This window comes from Capra hircus, chromosome 22, assembly GCF_001704415.2.
Source record: "Capra hircus breed San Clemente chromosome 22, ASM170441v1, whole genome shotgun sequence".
NCBI classification, from domain to species: domain Eukaryota; kingdom Metazoa; phylum Chordata; class Mammalia; order Artiodactyla; family Bovidae; genus Capra; species Capra hircus.
Window position 1 is genome coordinate 52025664 of NC_030829.1, and position 18573 is coordinate 52044236.

General features: G+C 36.7%; 1 protein-coding gene across 1 annotated transcript in view; it reads left to right on the forward strand.

Moving 5' to 3' along the window:
* Positions 1–18573, forward strand: part of SMARCC1 (SWI/SNF related, matrix associated, actin dependent regulator of chromatin subfamily c member 1) — a 122472-nt gene that overhangs the window by 21733 nt on the left and 82166 nt on the right. Inside the window, exons 6-10 of the mRNA XM_018067112.1 lie at positions 1869–1938; positions 6542–6611; positions 9874–9949; positions 14684–14809; positions 17645–17766. Coding sequence (XP_017922601.1) covers positions 1869–1938; positions 6542–6611; positions 9874–9949; positions 14684–14809; positions 17645–17766 — 464 coding nt within the window. The remainder of the gene's footprint in view (positions 1–1868; positions 1939–6541; positions 6612–9873; positions 9950–14683; positions 14810–17644; positions 17767–18573) is intronic.

The window sequence follows — 18573 nt, forward strand, 5'->3', positions numbered from 1 at the left end:
GATCACTTACAGTGTGCCTGTCACTGTTCTTAGCTCATTGTGTCTGTTAACCTAGTCCTAACAAAATTCTTGTAAAAAACGTTTTATTGTTACAACTTAATTTCACAAAAGACACTGAAGCACAAAAACATTGGGTACTTGTCCCATGTCATGTTAAGTAGTACAAGATAGAGCTAGGGTGCAAACCCAGGCCTGTCTGATGGACTCTAGAGGCCAGAGTCCTCAATAGTGTGCTCTTCCGACTGCTGCCTCACACATTAGTTGTTGACATTCCCTTTTTAACCTTTCCTCTGGCTGTTAGAAGTGTGCTCTAATACTTCTGATGATTGTGAATTCTTTGCCTTCTTTGGTAGCTATTTCATCTTTACATGGCTCAGTGGTAAAGAATCTGCCTGCCCATGCAGGAGATGCAGGTTTGATCCGTGAGCCAGGAAGATCCCCTGGAGTAGGAAATGGCAGCCCACTCCAGTATTCTTGTCCAGAAAGTTCCATAGAGAGAGGAGCCCAGTGGCCTGCAGTCCACGGGGTTGCCAAGAGTTGGGCATGACTGTGCATGCACAAGCGCAAGAGTCATTCTTAGATGGCCCTGAGTCTGCGAGGCTTACAGTTTCCTTCATTGGAAATTGCATTATAGTGCTTTCTGATTGTGATATTTAGTGAATACTCATTGTCAAAGACAAAATTAGGTAGTATGTTAATGTGCTACTTATACCTGATTTTAAGACTTCTTGTCATTTTTATGGTTTCTATAATAAGCATTTTTTAAAAAGCATTTATTTATTTGGCCAAGTTGGATCTTGGGTGCAGCATGTGGGATCTGTAGTTGAAGTGTATGGGATCTAGCTCCCTGACCAGGGATTGAACCCAGGCCCCCTGCACTGGGATCGCAGAGTCTTAGCCACTGGGCCACCAGTGAAGTCCCAAGAGTGAGCATTTTTTGTGTGTAAGTGACTTCAAGTCATGGGACTTCCCTGGTGGTTCAGTGCGTAAGATTCTGGGATCCCAATGCAGGGAGCATGGGTTCTATCCCTGGTTGGGGAACTAAGATCCTGCATCCTGTATGTTCTCCCCACCCCCCAAGTAATAATAATAAAATAAAAATAGATGACTTCCATGTCGTGTTCTAGACTATATGTGGTATTCTAGCTGTGGCTTAGCCAGAACTTGACTTCAGCATTCTATCATTGACTTAAGACAGCAGTAGCATCCATGGGGTCGCGACTGAGTGACTTCACTTTCACTTTTCACGTTCATCCATTGGAGAAGGAAATGGCAGTCCACTCCAGTGTTCTTGCCTGGAGAATCCCAGGGATGGCGGAGCCTGATGGGCTGCCGTCTATGGGGTCGCGCAGAGTCGGATACGACTGAAGCGACTTAGCAGCAGCAGCAGCAGCAGCAGCTGCAGTAGCATACATACATACTGGAGGGAAGTCAAATGTCCATCTTGTATGTATGTGGCCCTAGCTTATGACTCATGGCCTTAAACTTGCATTGATTCACTTCAGGTAACATTGATAATTTGTGATGACTTCGGGATAGCTTGCAAAATTAGTTGAAGGTATTCAAATTACTGATAAAGTTACCTAGAGAGCGAGTTCTGAAGAGAATTAGCCAAGAGTTAGCTAATAAATTAGCATTATTTTCCTATACAAAATAAAAACTGTCTATAGATAATTTTTGTTTCTTCTTGTTAATCATATCCCTTTCCTTGACTAAAAATAATAAAAATGTTGTAGTCTTAAAATAGTGCTGTTAAATTTAAGATGTAGAATAATGCCCCTGTAATTCCCAGGCAGTTTGCATCTGGCATCTCATAGTTTATTTGTCATATGTTTTATTTTTACATTACTTGTTCATTTGCTTTCCAGGGAACATTTACTGATGAGAAGTCAAAAGCTTCCCACCACGTTTACCCATATCCTTCCTCACAAGAGGATGGTAAGTTAGTTTTTGGTTATGAACTAAAAAACTATATTTCACTAGATTTTTAAATTATCTCAAGTGGTTTAAACAATATAGCCAGCTTTTTAAAGATAAGAGACTTTTAAGTATCAAATAAATTTCATCGGTAATTTAAGTTCGTAGGGGTTTTTAATTTTTGCTGAGTTATGATTAGCAAGCTAACTCTGTGACATCCAGTTTTCTAATCATTAGACTTATTTCTTTGTTGGTAATCATTATCTGGTGGTTAAGTCTAGGCCAGCCTTATATACTAACTTTGTTAATGTTTGCCGTACCTCTTGTGTTCTGAAAATTAAGAGAAATTGCAAGATAGAGGAATATCTCTTGGAAGATTACTGTCTAAACAGGGCCCCTCAGCAATATTTTAGTTTGGTGAATTTGTAGTGATTCAGATTTTGATCTTTAACTTGACTGTCATGAAAGTTAATTTTGTCATTGGCCAGAGTTCATTAGACCTATGAAAACTGATTTTGTACCTTTTACAAAGATTTGTGCCAACCATTCTTTCAAAGGTTGGAAAGTTGGGAAACAAGCTGTGAGTTAATCAACCAGGTTAACTAACTTAGATTGAGAGATCTCTTATAGGGATCAAATCTCTGGTAAGCACATCATATCCCTTCAGGACATCTATATGAAAAGTCAAATTATATCAGATTTGAATGACTAATTACCCCATGCTGAGTGTTTTTTCCTGACCAGTGCAGTTATGCTAGAAGTCAGTAACAAAAATTACCAGATAATCCTTGTATGCTTGGAAGTTAAGAAACATATTGCCATATAATCCATGCATGGGTCAGGGAAGAAACTATAATGGAAATGGGAAAACTTTGGAGCTGAGTAATTATGACGTGAATAATAAAGTGTGAGAACATTAAATTTTGTAGGATGCAGCGAAGCTATGCTCAGAGGGAAATTTTATCTTTAGATGGATGTATTAGGAAAAAAGACTGAAAATTCAGTGGTTCACAAGAAATTTATCTCAAGAATTTAAGAGAAACAAAGGCAAGGGCAAAACTTAATGAACTAGAAAGTAGTAATAGCAAGATGATGAGCAGTGTCAGAAACGGTTCTTAGGAAAAACTAATAAGACAAAATCATGTGGCATGTAAGCGACAGAAAGAAAAAGAAGAATGTGAAGAATGGAAGAGGGCATCACTACAGATCCAGCAGATGCTACAGTTGTAAGAGGTTAGGTTGGTTGGTTGGTTGCTTGCTTGCTCGTGCTTTTGGTGTCAAATGTAGGAAACCATTTCCTAAATCTAGAGTCACGAAGTTTTACGCTTGTCTTTCTTCTAAGAGTTTTATAGTTTAGCTATGACATTTAGGTCTTTTCATTATCCGTTTTGATGCAGAAATCTTGATTTGGTTTGTAACAGTCATAATTTTAGCTCTGTGATTATGATACTTCTATAAAGCGTGAAACCTCTCTCTGCCTTCCTGGTTTAATTGGTGGTTTCTCAGATTTTTATCCTTTTAGGTAATAGCAGTTGGTTTCCACTAGATGGAGGTGGTGAATTAGCTGTGTATATAGCATTCTATTGTTGGCTAACTCTCCTCCAATAAGGCTGGTATGGAACTTTTAGCTTATGAACTTTTTGAAAAAAATTACCTTTTACAAAAGATTTGAACTGTAATTGTTATATCTAGATTTCTTATTCATGCTACTTTTGTTTTTCTCCTTTGTTTAACACAACCTTGATTACTACATACTGATGGTTGTTTGGTATGTTGCTGTCAGTAGTTACAGTAATTGTTAGGAGATAGCATTTTAATTTTAATATATTGGAAGCTATTTTTTAATGTAAGATATGCTTCTTCACACTACAGGATTTACCTTAGAGAAGCTGACAAGTAAATGTTGACTCTCAGCAAAGCTCTGTGTTGGGTTTATTACATATACTGTGTTAGGTAACTGTAGATGATAACAGTACCAGCCACAGCACATTACAACCGTGTTGTAAAACTCTTGCAAATGCAGTATGTCTTTTATATAGATTAGTTAAGTTTAAAATAAAAGGTGATATTTAAGATATTAGTAATATTTTGAATATGGTATGCTAAAGGGGGCACACAATAAAACTATAAAGGTAATAAATTATGAAATTTGAGGAAAATCAAGTGGCAGAGTTTGACTGTGTATCAGGATAGTGGGAATAAGAGTGAGTAGGTCAGAGAACATGAGTCTGATGTAAAGAGTTTTGTTTTTATTTGGTGAGTGAAGCAGAGGATAAACAAATTTTGATGGTTTGGTGAAGAAAAACATGTAGCTATTGGCTGTAGTAGTAGAATTTTCCTGGGAGCCGATTCCTGGGATACCTGATACAAGGAAGCTGGTTAGAGAACAGGATCCATTGGGAAGGTCTCAAATTGCCGGAGGAGGGCATGTGTAACCACTGTCTGGGATAAGTCCACATATCAGGAGAGCACAGGAGATGAGTCCATATCTTTAACAGTCAAGGGAAGATAAGTAGAACATTTCCAAATACAAGCAGTGGGCAGTGGAATTTTTCTACAAGAAAGTAAAGCCTGATATAAGGCATTTGGTCAATCAGGAAATAATTGATAACCTTTGAGAATGAAATTTCAGTAACTTGCAAATGAGAGCAAGTTGTGGAGTTGGTGGAAGATCACCATTGCCCCAGAATTTATGGCAGGGAAAAGACATCAGAGATGGTTTCGGTTGTGTCTTTCATTGGTGGCTTTACAGTATATTTCTGGGCAGAGCATATAGTTGAGTTAAGACCTGGTAGGAATAAAGGGATTGGTTTAAGAACATGGGTTGAATTACAGCTTTTAGCAGAAAGAATGTGTACTTTCTCAGAGAAGAAAAGAGAATTTTAAAAAATTGAGATACTATTTAGAAGAGGAAAACAGACTAAATATTGTTCAAAATAAATTATTTAGATAGAAAAGGCCCTTAGGCTTTCATATCTGTTCTTAATTTTTTTTGTTCTCTGACTTGATAATTTTAAATGACTAGTTTTTAAGAACTTTTGAAATTTTATATTGGAAAGTGTACAGCAAAGGGATTCCATTATACATATACATGTATCCTCAAACCACCAGTTTTTGAGTTTGCTTTCTTTCTTCTGATTGGCCAAGTCTGATGTTGAACCCCTCTAGAGAATTTTTCAGTTTCGTTGTTATAATCTTAAACTCCAGAATCTCTTTGTTGATTATTCTTATTTTGTTCATACATTGTTTTCCTAGTTTTGTTTAGTTGTTTTAAGTGTGTTCTCATGTAGTACTTTGAGCTTCTTTAAAATGATAATTTTGAATTTGTCAGGTAATCCATAGATGTTTCTTTACGATCGATTCATTTCATTCCTTTGATTGGACCTTTTTCCCTTTTACTTCCTGTATTTTTTTTTCCTGCTGTGTTTTGTGCATTTGGATAAAGAGCTGCATCTCTCGGTCTTTATGGCCTGGCTTGATATAGGCAAAGACTTGCACAGATCAGCTCAGCTTGAGACCTGGCATCCATCAGACAGTTTCTGGGCTTGAGTATATGATTTCTCAGAGAGCTTTGCTAGATTCTCTTTCAGGAAATTATAATCTCTTGCTCTCTCTAGTGTCTGTCTGCCGTACGACAAGTTTGCTGTTGGTGCATCAAGCCATTGAGTGAACTCTGATTTGTGGGTGCCCAGGCTTTCAGAGTATGCTGGTTTCCCATTAACACTGAATTAGTTGAGACAGAAACCTGTCCTATAGGTTTGTGGACTTCATGGTATTAGTCAGTGAAGCTGGGGCTATTTCCTGTTGATGTTGGCAATGAGAAGCCAGTTTTACTTAGCTGATTTCATTTGGTTTTTCTGTTCTGCTGTTATGTGAGATTCAAGGGCCTTATCACCTCATTAGTTCCTTTTTAGTACTGGAAATGAGTTTTTTAAGCTACCAGAATTTTCTAAGCTACCAAAGGAATCATAACAAGTACTGAAATGCAGATATGATTCCGCTATGATTAAATCAAGAATCATCTGATTATATACATGTGCATCTCTTTTTGTTCAGGAAACTTGAAGGTATCTACACTATGTCATATTGTTCACACTCTTGTTGGGCGGGCTAAATTAACAGGAAGTCATTCGCATATAATCAAGTATTATTGCTAAAACTTCTGATATAGCACTATGAAGTGCTGTAGGATACCAGAGAAAGTGAATCTGGAGGGAAAAGAGCAATTGGTAAAACTTTCGTCAAGGAGCTGAAGCATGGCTTACACATTGAAAGATGTGTCATGATTGCAAAGCTTACCAGAAAAATGAAGGAGAGGTTCTGTGTGGGAAAGGAAGCTGTAAAGAACAGTGGTCTTGATTTGGGTGGATCTGGCGACAAATAGGCAGGTGGGGGGGGCGGGGAGTATTTTACTGAAGTAGACAGTTGGTTTTATCAAGAGTGATGGATAATAGACCTGGAATCTAATAAGTCTGAATAACCACTGAAAAACCTCCCCTTAATAAGGAATTTTTGGAGGAGCTTCTAGCAAACCAAAAACTCTAGGTAGAAATTAAGTTCAAGAAATAGTTGATTCATCTCTTCTGTCAGATTGACTAAAAGTTTTTCTCTTTCTCCCTTTCAGAAGAGTGGTTGAGACCTGTGATGAGAAAAGACAAGCAGGTGTTGGTGCACTGGGGGTTTTACCCTGACAGGTAATGGTGAAATGTCCTTAGAGCTGGTATATAAACAGTTTCGTCAGTTATATATATACAGTTTTGCTTTCTGAGTAGTAACAATTTTGTTGATTTGTTTTAGTCATTGAACTCAGTTCTTTTGAGTATTCCCTTACTGACTTTCGTGTTTATTAAGTTATTGAGTTCAGTGGAGTTCACAGGCTTTATTTATCTTAAACTGGTAAGTTTTCTGTATTTGTCAAGACAGTCTTTCAGTAATCAGTCTAATACTGACTGCTAATTTGGATTTGTTTCCTTTAGGAAATGAATATTTCTTCTGGATATTTTAATGACATTAGTTTTATTTATTTTTTAAAAATAGGCCATTTTATTAAAAATAAGTCATTTTATTTTTCAGTTTATGGATTCTTTATTAAGGATGAAATTTTGTATAAAATGAAGCATGTATCATAACTCGTACTGTATTTCAGTATCTAAATTTGAATTAATGTTATAAACAAGAACCTGTGTCAGTAAAAATAGTGGCTCTTGTTATTTAATATTATGGCTGCATAGAGGGAATGTAGACAAAGGATAACCTTTCATGTCCTTTATCTTCAGCCTGTGGCAGAGCTGTTCACGTGTTCATTTCACTTTTGTCAAGTGAACAGACTCCGTTGTGGGTTTTTCATGTTAGACCAGTCGTCTTTCACCTGTATCCACATCCATTTTTAACCTTTGCTACCACATTTTTGTGAGCAAATCCAAGACATCATTTCAGTATTTCCGTTATAAATATTTTAGTATGCATTTCTGAAAGATAAGTTGTTGTTGTTGTTGTTTAAGAAATAAGCACAAAGCCAGTGTCAAACCTAAAAAATTTCAGGGAATTCCTTAATGTCAAATCATTGACACATGTATATTTGATTAATTGATAAGATTGATGTTTGTTAGAATTTAAACACATCTTGTGTCGATTTATTTCTTAAGTATTTTTCAGTTCTCCCTGTGGGTTCTCCCTGTGTCTTCACCCCTCCTTACAGTGTATTACTCAAGAAATTGGGTTGTTTGTCATGCAGATTTTACCACACTGGGATTTTTTATGGTGTCACTGTGATGTTGTTTGAACGTTTTTCCATTCTCTGGGTCTAGAGTTGATCAGAATCTATTTCAGTTTAGGAAAGGAACAAAACCTGCATAGGTGTGGGTTCTTCATCTGGAGACATATAATGTCTTGGTTATGTGGTGTTTTTAAGTTAATCTGTTTGAGTGACTTTATTTAACTTGTAAATATATTTTTTTTTGAAAGAAATACATTTTTTGGTATCTTAAAAATTTAAAGAACAGTTTTTATACAAGTTGAGTTAATTAGAACCAATATGAAGTTAGCTTGCTTGTCAACCTTTTCTGAACTATAATTGACCACTTTACATGAACTAACATTTTTTTAAAAATAATATTTAGGTAAATTCTTTCTAGAGAACAATTCTTATCTCAAGGCTTTAGGTATTCACGGCACTATTAAACTTACAAGAACTATCACAGGAACTATTGGAGTTTGAAACACTTAGGTGGAAACTCAAGTTTATGACAAGCTCCGTAAAGCATAGGATTGAAACGAATTTTATAGTTAACACTTTATAAGACATGTTAGCCTTTTTGCTAGCCTTTTGTCTATATATCAAATAGATTGGAATGGCTAGCTCATGTCTTATCTTCCCAAGGGACCTTGTTAGTTCACTGTCTTTAGTAACTTAGTTTGTGCCCTCACTTCTTGGGTAGCATTTTCTCACTAAGACTTAAAGAATGTAAGTTTTAATCACCATCATAATCTTTACCTGTTATAGTTAATTATTTGGCAGAAGAACTTTTTTCCTCCAGTTCATGTTTAAATGTTCCTAGAAAACTTACCACAGTGCTATTTATAGGCATGTTGAGCTGTACTTGTTCCAAATGCTTTTGAACTAACTTTTGAGAGGTGGCTAAAGCCAGCCAGTGCTTGTTACCGTATTTATATTTCATTTAGTTATGACTTTGTTCTGTAAAGATTTATTGGCCAATACAGGAGCATTGATAAAGTAGGTAACTTGGCAGGTAATTTTATTCTTATTTAAAAATTGTAGTGGGGGAGGGGAGTAATTTATATCAGTGTGTTGGATTTCACTAATAAGAGAACCATTGAGCAGAGACATTTGAAGATAGGAGGGAGTGAGCTAGATAGATATATGGGTAGTGAGGAGCATATATAAAGGGTATGAAGGGACCCCCGCTTGGTGTATTTAAAGCACATTACTAAAGCCCGTGTGGGTTGAGTATAACATGAGTGAGAGGGAGTTCTAGGAGATGAAGTCATAGGACCAGATCATGAAGCCTTGGCAAACCAGTGTAAGGATTTTGACTTAACTCTTGAGTTCGGTGCAAGTTGGAAGATTTTAAACAGTGAGTGGTATGGACTGACAGCTTTTAAAAGAAACTGCTCTGGTTGTTCTGTGAAAAATGGAATCCCAAGGGCTTTGCCCCAGAGTGGAAGTGGTGAGAAGTTAGATAGATTGCAGACATAATTTGAAGGTAGAAGTGGTAGAAGTTGTTGATAATTTGATTATAGGGGTAACTGAGAGTGAAGTCAAGGATATCATCCAAGGATTTGGGCCATAACAACAAGAAAAATGGAATTGGGATTTTTTGCTAGGTCATGTTGGGGTTGGGATGGCATTATATGTTGACTTCTGAGTGTATTAGGTTTGGAAGCTTTATTTGGCGTATAGTGAGAGATGTAGAATTGGCGATTGAATTTGTGAGTCCCGAGTTCAGAGAAGAGGACAGATAGGCAGATACAAGATTTCAAGTCGTCAGGGTATGTTTGAAGCCGTGAAACTGCATGAGATGGTCATCAAGGGATTGAATAGGTATGGGGATTATTCCAGAAAGTGAAACTTGGGGCTTCAGTGTTAAAGAAGTTTGGGAGGAGAGGAGAAACTAGCCATAGACACAGAGGAGAGGCTAGTGTCCAGAAGGAGTGCCAGATAATAGCTCTGTCTTAGAGGACAAGTAAGGGACATCCTTTGAGGAGTGGTTAACATGTTAAAATTCTGTGCACAGAGGCTTAACCTTTGGGTATCACGACGTGAAGATTACTGTAGACCTCTGCAGGAGAGTTTTCTTGTTAGAGTGTTAGAGACAAAAGAAGGTGATAATTTGCTATTACTGGATCCTAACAGTATTTCTAAAATGTGTTTTTACCTCTAGATCAAAGTGAATGAATTTGGGTTCTAATTTCTTTTTCCATTTTTTTTTTTTATAGCTATGATACTTGGGTCCATAGTAATGATGTTGATGCAGAAATTGAAGATCCACCGATTCCAGAAAAACCATGGAAGGTGAGAGATCTTTTTTAAAACAGAATTTTTTAAAAAGTAAAAACAAAATTTACTGTTTCATAAGTTAATAGCTCTTCTTAGGTGTTCTCAACAATAGTGTTTTAAAGAGATATATGCAGAGTGATGACCTTTCTTATCATCCTATTAAGAGATACCTATGGTCTTGAAGACCTCATTATCCAGGTCTTAGATTAGATGTCTGCAGTGATGTTTGAGGACACCTCAAAGCAAGTTAGATTGCAGTTTGAGATATTGAGAAAGGAGTGTTAGAAGTGGAGTTGAACATTGTTGATGTCATTTAGGAAGGCTAGGAGCAGTGCTTGCATGACTTTATATAGACTTGTCTTACTGTTCATTTCTATTATAATGTTTTCAGCTTTTAATGTGGAAATTTTGAAAGTTGCAAGAATAGTACAAAGCAAAGCACTGTTTTATATTCTTCTTCCAGATTCCCCTCTTATTATTGAAATAATTTATTATCTGATACAGGGCCTGTATTCCATTTTCACGAATTGTCCCATTGATACAGTAGGCTTTATAGTATATTTAAGTTTTTACCCTGATCCAGGATCCAATTCAGGATTACACATTACATTTAGTTGTTACATCTCTATTCTATTTTAATCTGAAACTTTCAGATCTTTTTTTTTTTCTTCTGTGACAATTGTCATTTCTGAAATACATAGGTTAGTTGTTGTTATAGTTCTAGAATGTCCTTGAATTTTAGTTTGTATGTTTCCTCATTATTATGTTCAAACTATGCACTTGGGCTGCAGTATTCCATACCTAATACTGTATCCTCCTCCGTGCATCATACTGGGCACCTCCTATTATCCATTTTCCCCATTATGGCTGATAGTTGGATTGTTTGTTAAGATACTATCTGCCTGCTTTTCTCACTGTAACATTACCATTTTTCTCATCAACATTTAAGATATTTTATAGGGAAAAACTTTGAGAGTGCAGAAATACCCTTTTTTTAAAATTGAATTTCTATCTGAAGGTTTGCTCGTTGATGAGTAGTTCCTGCGAATGATGCTGTCTGTCTGCAGGTGGCATTTCGCAGTGGGGACAGGTCCCCCCTTCTCCCTCGTGTGTCTGCGCTCTGTGGGCACTCACAGAACACTGACAGTGCTCCTTCCTTTTGATGAATTATCTGAATTTGGCCGGTGGAAACTCCTTTAGGCTGCCTCCTGTGATCTTCTGGCACTGTTTGATTCATTTTTGCATACCTCGTACTTTCTAGGACAAAAGATGTTCCAAACTCTTTTTGTAATGTCCCTATCGTAGTATTTTTACAGGTAGCTCTGTTTTCCATGAGTGATTTTACATGATTTTTATTGACTTTTATATAGGATAAGCAACACTTGAATTGGATCAAAGTGTTATATTTTAGACCTGGTTCAGCCTGTTTCCAATTGTGTGACCTTCAGAGAGATAGCCTTTGAGCTTTAGATCCATATGGAGTTAGCAAAAATTACTTTTTGTTTTAAATAAACTTTTAATTTGGAAATGATTCAAACTTACAGAAAAGTTGCAAGAAAAAGAATAGTATATGGCATACCTGAATACCCATTATCCACAGTTGCCTGTTAACATTTTACTCCCTTTTTGAGTTACTATTTATATTTGATACTTGCATATAAATATTTTTTCCAAATCATTTGCGGTAAAGATGCATATGGAATGGGTCTTTAGGTATTTTAGTCTACTGTTCATATTTCATTGTTGCTGCTTGACCTGGTCATTGTTTAAAAATAAATTTCTATTGGAACATAGTTGATTTTCAGGGTTGTGTTCTTCTGTACAGCAGAGTATATATCAGTTATACATCTATCCAGTCTTTCTTAGATTCTGGTCCCATATAGGTCATTACGGAGTATTGAGCAGAGTTCCCTGTGTCATCCAATAGGTTCTTATTACCTGTGTTACGTATAGTGGTGTGTCCATGTCAGTCTCCCCCTTCCTCCCGTGGTAACCGTGTGCTTGTTTTCTACATCTGTGGCAAATAGCTTTGTCATCTTTTCATGAATTCTTTGACTTCGGTGTTTCTTCTATGAAGTGCTTATTTCTACCTCCTGCTTTTTTCATTGTCTTTTTCTTTGTGGATGTTATTTAGATATTCTGCATAAGAACATGCATGGTTATGTCATCATTACTTGTGTTAAAAATAGATTTTCCTAGTAAGCTTAGCTTTTTGTTTTTTGCTACTGAGGTCATCTTGATATTTTCCTATATCATCTTTAAAAATTACTCTTTAGTTTTGCATTTTGTGTATAGAGCTTTAATTTTTTAACGTGTTACGATGTAGGAAAGATTTCTTCTTGATGTGGTGTTAGGTCAGCTCTCCATTCAGGGTGGGAAGATATTGAACCTGGATTTGTCTCCCAATGATCCATGCCATTTCTGTCAAAAGTAAGCTTTTATACAAGTTGTGGTTTGTTTCTTGACAGTTACGAAGTTTAATTAGTTGATTTGTTCTGAGTAGTACTCCCACTTTTTTCTTCAGGAGTCTCTTGGGTCTTTGCACTTTTGTATAAAGTTAAGAATCAGTTGAGGTCCATATTAAACTCATTGAAGTTTTGATTGGAATTACATTTAAATTATAGAACAACTTGGAGAGAACTGACATCTTTACAGTATTGAGTGTCTCAATTTGTGGAAGCAATTTATCTCCCTATTTATTTAGATCTTTTATATCAGTAAAGTTGTATACTTCTCTTCAGATTTCACTGATCATCTCAGAATAATCTATAGTAATTATACATTTTGAAATTTTTTCCTCTACTAAGTCTGGTATATGGAGTGTCAATTGGATAAAACTATGTTTTCCTTTGACAAAGATTGGCAAATTGTATCCTCTTGGGTGAATTAAAGGCACCTGTTTTTGCATATAAAATTTTATTAGATCACCAAACCCATTCATTTATATATATTCTGTGGGTGATTTCACAGTATAGCAGCAGAGTTGAATAGACCTGGAGAACATATGGCTTGCAAGCCTCAAATGTTCACTCTCCAGCCTCGCAGTAAAGCATGTCAATTCCCTCTATATTTGTGTTGTCCCATTATCTTCAGGGAAGATGATTTTAAAAAACAACAACAAAAACTACCTTTAAATGTAACTGAAGAGGTTGTATCCAAACCATTCTCTCATTGAAAACTTGAAAAGAAAGTGAACTTATGTAGAATATTGAGTTTTAAGCCAACTTTTTCAGTCTCCTCTTTTACTTTCATCAAGAGGCTCTTCAGTTCCTCTTCACTTTCTGCCACAAGGGTGGTGTCATCTGCATATCTGAGGTTATTGATATTTCTCCTGGCAACCTTGATCCAGCTTGTGCTTCATCCAGCCCAGCATTTCGCATGACGTACTCTGCATAGACGTTTAGAACTTAATACACTAAATCACAAGTTTAGAACTGGGCTTGATAGCAGTTTACCACAGTATCATTTTATAGGTAAGGAAACTGGGCTGGTTTTATGTAAGATTATACAACCTATTAATATTATTCTGAGGCGAAGGTATTTTTATGAGAAAGATTAATAGAGCATAGTAGTTTAAGAGCTTAGGCAGAACGCAGTGCAAGCCTAAGTTTTCTCTCTAGTAGAGTAAGTAATTGGGCAGCTTGCTGACACTGTCACTTTTGCTCATTAGAAAACTGGAGAGGCTAACATGCATTGCTTTAGAGGGATTAAATGAGATCATATTGTTTGTAAGGTGCTCAGCAGAATGACTGGCACAGATCATTGTTAGTTGTCCCTACTATCCTAACATACTTTCTCAAGAGAATTCTACCAAGGTCTGCTGGATAGTAAAGAATGTACAATGTTCATCTTCCGCTCTGCTTTTAAAATACATATATTCTTTTCAGTACTTTGAAAAACTATTAAATTTTCAAATGCTGTGACATTTGAAATTTATCTAAAATTTATCTTTTGTAATTACTTAGAATGTTATTGAATGTATAAATATAGATACATCCTTTATGCATAAGGAAATGATTATCTTGGGCCTTCTGTTTTTGAATGTTTTTCTCACTGATTTTTTTGAAGATAAAGATGCAGTGATTAGTGAAATGAACCACATAGTGAAATACGAATACCATATGGTATCACATATGTAGAATACAAAATTTACTCCTAGAAACAGTGGAAAAGTGGATGCCAAGGATCGGGGAGTAAGAGAAATAGGAATACCAGTTTTCACTGCAAGATGAATTAGGTCTGAAGAGCTAATGTCAAATATGAAAAAAGTTGAAAGCAGTGTATTTTAGACTTGAAGTTTACTGAGTAGACTTAAATGTTCTCTTATGTTCATACTAACACACACGTGATATAAATATGTGCGGTGATGGATTCACTGGGGCAGGGAATCCATCACAAAGGGTACACATGTCAAATCACAGTGTACATCTTAAACGCCTTCACTTTTATTTTTCAGTTATATCTTAATGAAATGAAATAAAAGAGGACATGATTATAAACTTTAAGCGTCTTGATTATCAAAACCTCAGTGCACACAAAACTTGTGATGCTATTTTACTATTTACTCAAAGACATGGAATAAAAATTAGACACGGTTAAGTTGCCACTCGTGTCGTTAGTAGTCTTACATTTTTAAACTATATGTAGTTAAAGCTTTAAGTATAATAAATCAGCTTGTTTCATTTTGAGTACTTTAAAACTGTAGCAATTTATTATTTACTAGCTCTTCATGCTTTGATGTGATTTTAGGTTCATGCAAAATGGATTTTGGACACTGATGTTTTCAATGAATGGATGAATGAGGAGGATTATGAGGTGGATGAGAACAGGAAGCCCGTGAGTTTTCGTCAGCGAATTACAACAAAGAATGAAGAGGTATTTGGTTTGGCACCATTTTTTTTTCTCTTGGTGTTTTCTTCCTTGGCCTGTATCTTATCAAATCTTACTAATAAACTAATGTACAAAGCAAGGGTCATCAGCCATCAGGTGTATATAAAAAGTTACTAAATGACCATAATGACCATCTCAGGAGCTGGCGTCTCCCAAAAAGGAGCATGACAGTCTCAGAGAGTCATTAAGGTTTAAAGTGGGTCATGCAGTATGTAAGGTGGTACAACTGATTTTGGTTTCTAGATCTTGAGTATGAATTTTGTAAGCTAAATATCATTTTCCACAGGAAAACTAGTTTAGTTTTAATATTTTTTAATAACTTTGTTGGGCTTCCCAGGTAGCGCTAGTGGTAAAGAAACCTCCTGCCAATGCAGGAGATGTAAGAGACACAGGTTCTATCTCTGGGTGGGGAAGATCCCTTGGAGGAGGGTGTAGCAACCCACTGCAGTATTCTTGCCTGGAGAACCTCATGAACAGAGGAGCCTGGTGGGCTACGGTCTAGGATTGCAGAGTTAGAGATGACTGAAGTGAATTAGCATGCACAATAAAATGTAGGCTTTAAAGGTCTCAAAAGTTATAGTTCAGTTCTCTTTTGAGGCGGCCGAACTTGACAGTTAACACTTAATCTTTAAGCCACTTAAATATTTGTCCATGTTTCCTTGTAAGGTAAAAGTTTAGAAGTGGGTGTGTCACTAGAGAAACACTTGAGACTGAGAAGAAGGCTGATGTGTGTTCGTGTTGGGTTGTGACATTTTCAGATGGACACCTGTGAGTCCAGGAGTCTGTTTTGCTGGGGACACTTAACATTTTTGCTTTTTGTCTTGTATTTTAGTTTTCCGAAAAAAATCTTGAGACGTAATACATTTAAAACATAATTCAGAACATACAATTCTTTTGTACCTATTTTCAGCCCTGAGACTTTCTTACTAAAACTGTTTGTCACACACTGAAGATTCTTTATTTTTAAGAAAATATTTAAAAGTTGAGTCTTTTTCATATCTTTTAAATTCCTATTTTCTTTGTCATTTGACTTAAATTTTTTTTAAATTTTACTCTTCCCCCACTTAAGTTGTTGGTGTTCATTTGCTGAGTCACGTCCGATTCTTTGCACCGCCATGAACTGCAGCACACCACGCTTCTCTTGTCTTTCACTATCTCCCTGGGTTTGTTCAAACTCATGTCCATTGAGTCAGCAGCAATGCCATTCAGCCATTTCACTTATATGTTTATGGATTTGTTTCTCCTTAATGTATTTCAAGCCGAGTCTTTTGTTACTGAAAATAACTACATTATTGAATTGGCATATTCAGATCTACTCCTGCTCAGATTTAGGTTGTTTATTCACTTATTTTAGGGGGGATTATATAAAAACTAATATCCCCCTTTAAAACTTTAACTTCAGGCTATACAATCAGGGATACGTGGTTTAGATTTTCTATAAAAGTTCTCTGATCGGGATTTTTCCAGTGGTCCAGTGGTTAAGGCACCGTGCTTCCACTGCAGAGGGAATGGGTTCAGTCTCTCATTGGGGAATTAAGATCCTGTATGTCATTTGGTTGTGGCCACACACAAACAAAAACTTCTTTGATCGCCTGTAAGATAATCCACATTCTGAATTTGATGCTACAGAGCTTCTGAAAGGAAATGGATAGTGGTAAGGAGTATGAGGGTACCAGAGGACTTTGATGTTTAATTGATGTTTTAATCTCTGATTCTTTTTTTAACCTCAGATACAGTACTTTGGATCATTTCAGGTGTCTTGTCTTTATTATGATCTGTTCTTTTAAGTGGGTAATTATCACCTACAGACTGACGTTTGTGTGTTGATTTATCAGTGTATCTTACAACTCTGTGCTGTGCTTAGTTTTCAGTCACGTCCGATTCTTTGTGACCCCATGGACTATAGCCTGCCAGGCTCCTCTGTCCATGGGAATTCTCCAGGCAACAATACTGGAGTAGGTTGCCATGCCCTCCTCCAGGGGATCTTCCCACCCAGGGATCGAACCTAGGTCTCCTGCATTACAGGTGGATTTTACTGTCTGAGCCATCAGGGAAGCCCAAGAATACTGGAATGGGTAGCCTATCCCTTCTCCAGGGGATCGTCCCGAGCCAGGAATCAGACCAGTGTCTCCTACATTGCAGGTGGATTCTTTTCAGCTGAGCTACCAGGGAAGCCCATGTTACAACTCTACTGAGCTCATTTATTAGCTCTGATAGTGTTTTTGTGGATTCTTTTTCCATATGTAAGATCATGTCATCTGCAAACAGGAATAGTTTTACTCCTGTGGGTTGGCTTTTAAAGAAAAAATTGCAGGCTTATTAAATTTTACTTCTTTTGAGTCATCTCTTCTGTTTCTTTTAATGATGAACTAGGAGTAGTTTCTGGTACTCTTTCACATGGTTATTCATCCAGTCTTTGTATTTCATTGATTTATTAGCTTGTGTTTCATGTTTTTTCCAGTGGTTATTGTAAATGTTTCCCGTCCCTTCTCTTCCCTCCTCCTCCCCCACCTTCCCGAAACGCAGAATTTGAACAGGAACAGTTTTTAGTTGTATGGGGTTTGAGCATGTCTGTTCTGTAGCAAAGTTTGAATACCTGTGGGGTGGTTCTTACATGTCTATCGATGGTGTGTCACCTGGAAGGTAGGGAAAGTCTTCTGGCTGCTAATGGTCCAGGATGCTTTATATTGTGCCTTTCATTTACTCTGAGCTAGTAGGTTTGACATCTTCTTTGTGAAATCTTGGTTTTGGACAAGGATTTATGGAAACTGAGACGTCAGCAAAGCTGGCTGATATTTATTTCCATTTCCTTCTTCCTAGCCAGTCAGAAGTCCAGAGAGAAGAGATAGAAAAGCGTCAGCTAATGCTCGAAAAAGGAAACATTCACCTTCCCCTCCGCCCCCGACACCCACAGAATCCCGGAAGAAGAGTGGGAAGAAAGGGTAAGAACTGCACTGTGATACAGGAGGCACTGAAACAGACTCGACAGGACTTCCCCAATTTTTACCTTTACATGGGACGTTTGGCTGTGGGAAGTCTAGCTTCGACTTGGTACTGTCTTTCCCTGATTTTACCACCTGGTCCTGTACGTGATCCAGGTGACTTACGGAGGAGTGAACCTCTGTTTTATGTTCTGCATGGTGTAGCAGTGTAGTGCCTTGTTCAGTAAGCCACATTTGTATTTAGTGAATCTTGTTTGAGTGGAGGTTTTGATTTCTATTGAGTAGGTTCTTGTAGGGATTAAGGTCTTCCTGCCCTGAAGTAGATAATAGATGGTTCATAATACATAGCATATATTATGTATGTAATAAATGCATATTAAATAAATACTTAATAATTTTAGGGTTGTTTAGTTCAAAATATATTTTAATAATTTCTTAAAGGTTACAGTTTAGTTTTAGAAGATGAGAGTTTCCAAAATTTATTCTTCTCATGTGACAGTGAATTAGTTGAATTTGGCTATTGTCAAGTAGATCTTCACAGTGCAGACATCTTTTTTCCATTAGTTTCCTTCTGTGACTTTCTTTAGCCACATTTGCCTTTTGCTGCCCAGAGCATGCCTTGAGTCTCACTATTTCTTGAAAGGTTTCTTGAAGCATTCTTAAACATGTGTAGAAGCTTTTAGAGAATTTAAGAAACTCTTAGTCTCATAAATAATAGTAATGAGTTAGTCACAGATACAGAAAAGATTTTTGTTATCTTTGTCAAGTCACATGTATTTGTTGTTAAAATAGATTGTTCTTTGGGGT